Below are 2,484 nucleotides of genomic sequence, written 5' to 3'. Positions count from 1 at the left end.
ACGGGTATACTATTAGTATATATATATATATATATATATATATATATATATATATATATATATATATATATATATATATATATATATATATATATATATATATATATATATATTAGAAAATCAATAAATTTATAAGATCAAGTCATAGTTTTGAATATTTGAACATTGATTGCAGTTAGACACATAATGGAGGGGTGGTGGCGGAGGACTATCTATCTTCCTTTGACTGCATATTTTATTTGATAGGGTTTATTTCACATCCCAATATTTTTCATCAATGAATTATTCAATAAAAATCTAATTTTGTTAACTGTTTATATTATTATTAATTGACATCAACATTAAATAAGTTTGTGTAATAAATAAAAAATAACATTGTGAATAAATTTTTCTCAAATATGAACTCATATCTACTTGTAAATGTCTACTCGTAAATCTAAGTTGATTTAGAAAAAAGACAAAGAAAATGAGTATCCGTAGAAAAGCTTTTATTAAATGCATAAAATAAATTAGATAATGTGTTGAATATTAATTAAAAGAACACAAAATAAATCTAAAGAAAATCAAGTTGATATGATATAAGGGTATAAATACCTTTGGCGGGTTTTCCAAATTGCAAGCACCCTCCCTCACATTTCTAGAGAATACCTTCGCATATATACACGATCATCTTCACAAAAATGGCTGCCACCATTGCTTCAGTCGTCTCAGGCTACGATCGACAATCGGAGCTCAAAGTTTTCGACCAAACAAAAACCGGCGTCAAAGGACTCGTCGATGCCGGAATCAGGAAAATCCCTCCAATCTTCTTCCATCCCCGGGACACCACCCCGAAAACATCCACCGCTGCTGTCGAGATTCCGGTCATAGACCTTCAATCGACCCATAGAGCATCGATGGTGGAGATGATTCGTGAAGCCTCGGCGAACCTAGGTATTTTTCAGGTGGTGAATCATGGGATTCCTCTGAGTGTTATGGAGGAAGTGGTTCAAGGAGTTCGTAGATTTCACGAACAAGACGATGAGGTGAAGAAAGGGTTTTACACCAGGGATCTTTCGAGTACATTGGTGTATAACAGCAATTACGATCTGTATAGTTCCCCCGCCTTGAACTGGAGAGACACCTTCTTTTCATTTATGGCTCCGTCACCTCCGCCGCCTGAGGAATTACCGGAAGTTTGCAGAGACATTCAAATAGAATACTCAAATCATGTGATGAAATTAGGAGGCGTACTTTTCCAATTATTCTCAGAGGCGTTGGGGTTGAACGTGAATCACCTTGGAGATCTCGATTGTGGCAAGGGGCTTTTATTCTCCGGCCATTATTACCCTGCTTGTCCACAACCAGAGTTAACCATGGGCACAAGCAATCATACAGACGACGGATTCCTAGCTGTGCTTTTACAAGATCAGATCGGAGGTCTCCAAATCCGCCATCAAAATCAATGGATTGATGTTCCTCCGACACCTGGTGCGCTTGTGATCAACACCGGAGATCTATTACAGGTATATACCATTCGATATATGATTCTAACTATGAGAATTCAAAATTGGAGTCTGATTGTATTAGGGTTTTTCAGATGATGTCGAATGACAAATTGACGAGTGTTGATCACAGAGTGTTGGCAAATGAGAAAGGGCCGAGAGTTTCGGTGGCGTGTTTCTTTGGCACCCATTTGACGCCGTCGGAGAAGGTGTATGGACCCATTAAAGAGCTGCTTTCCGATGAGAATCCGGCGAGATACAGGGAAACCACCGTCTATGACTACAGTCGATATACTGTCTCTAAGGGCCTTGCTGCAGGGGCTACTCGTTTGCATCATTTGAAGCTCTAAATTGAATGGCATATTTATATACACATATTTAAAATCCATTATATATAAATAAAGATATGAAATAATTGGATGTTATATCATGTTCGGACAAACCATGAGAGATAACATTTTTTTTTTGGTGTAATACATTTTAAATACGATTAATGCAACAAACTTTTGCATTTTTTTATTGATGCAATACTCGTTTTTATACAAATACACAATCATTTTTTATATAAAAAGCAGCGAGACTCGTATAATATATGAGATTTTTTAAAATAAATTAATATATTTTGATAAACATTACATATTTAATAATTTGCAAAATTGAATTTGAAAAAATATCAATATCAGCGGTGAATAAATCAATTTTAAATTATTGTAAATTCAAAAATGATTGATCGAAAATTAAGTTTTTTCAATGAAGAAAATTGATTTAAATTTAAATTGAATTTAATATATTAATTGAAACCCAGAATTTTCAAAATAGATTTAAATGAAATTGAAAAAAATAAAAAAAAATAATATTAGGTGATGACATGTAGCAACAAACATTCATTTATTAGGTAGGATATAATGATGTAACATATACAAATCATGCAACTAGCTTTTAATTATGTTATACTTAAATTTTAAAACCGCATGACTACTCTGAGGAAAATATATATGTA

The 2,484-nt window shown here is 33.4% G+C and overlaps 1 protein-coding gene across 1 annotated transcript; it reads left to right on the top strand.

Moving 5' to 3' along the window:
* The first annotated feature begins 621 nt into the window (after nucleotides 1-621).
* On the top strand, nucleotides 622-1,951 carry LOC145037663 (1-aminocyclopropane-1-carboxylate oxidase homolog 1-like). Its single transcript, XM_078986360.1, has 2 exons — nucleotides 622-1,505; nucleotides 1,580-1,951. Exons 1-2 carry the CDS (start codon nucleotides 681-683, stop codon nucleotides 1,832-1,834), a joined length of 1,080 nt encoding a protein of 359 aa, XP_078842486.1. The 5' UTR covers nucleotides 622-680; the 3' UTR covers nucleotides 1,835-1,951.
* The last annotated feature ends 533 nt before the right edge of the window (nucleotides 1,952-2,484 follow it).

Source organism: Lactuca saligna, chromosome 3 (assembly GCF_052625555.1).
Source record: "Lactuca saligna cultivar CGN05327 chromosome 3, ASM5262555v1, whole genome shotgun sequence".
Lineage (NCBI taxonomy): Eukaryota > Viridiplantae > Streptophyta > Magnoliopsida > Asterales > Asteraceae > Lactuca > Lactuca saligna.
Note: the sequence above shows the minus strand (reverse complement) of the source record. Positions and strands in the feature narration are given on the sequence as shown.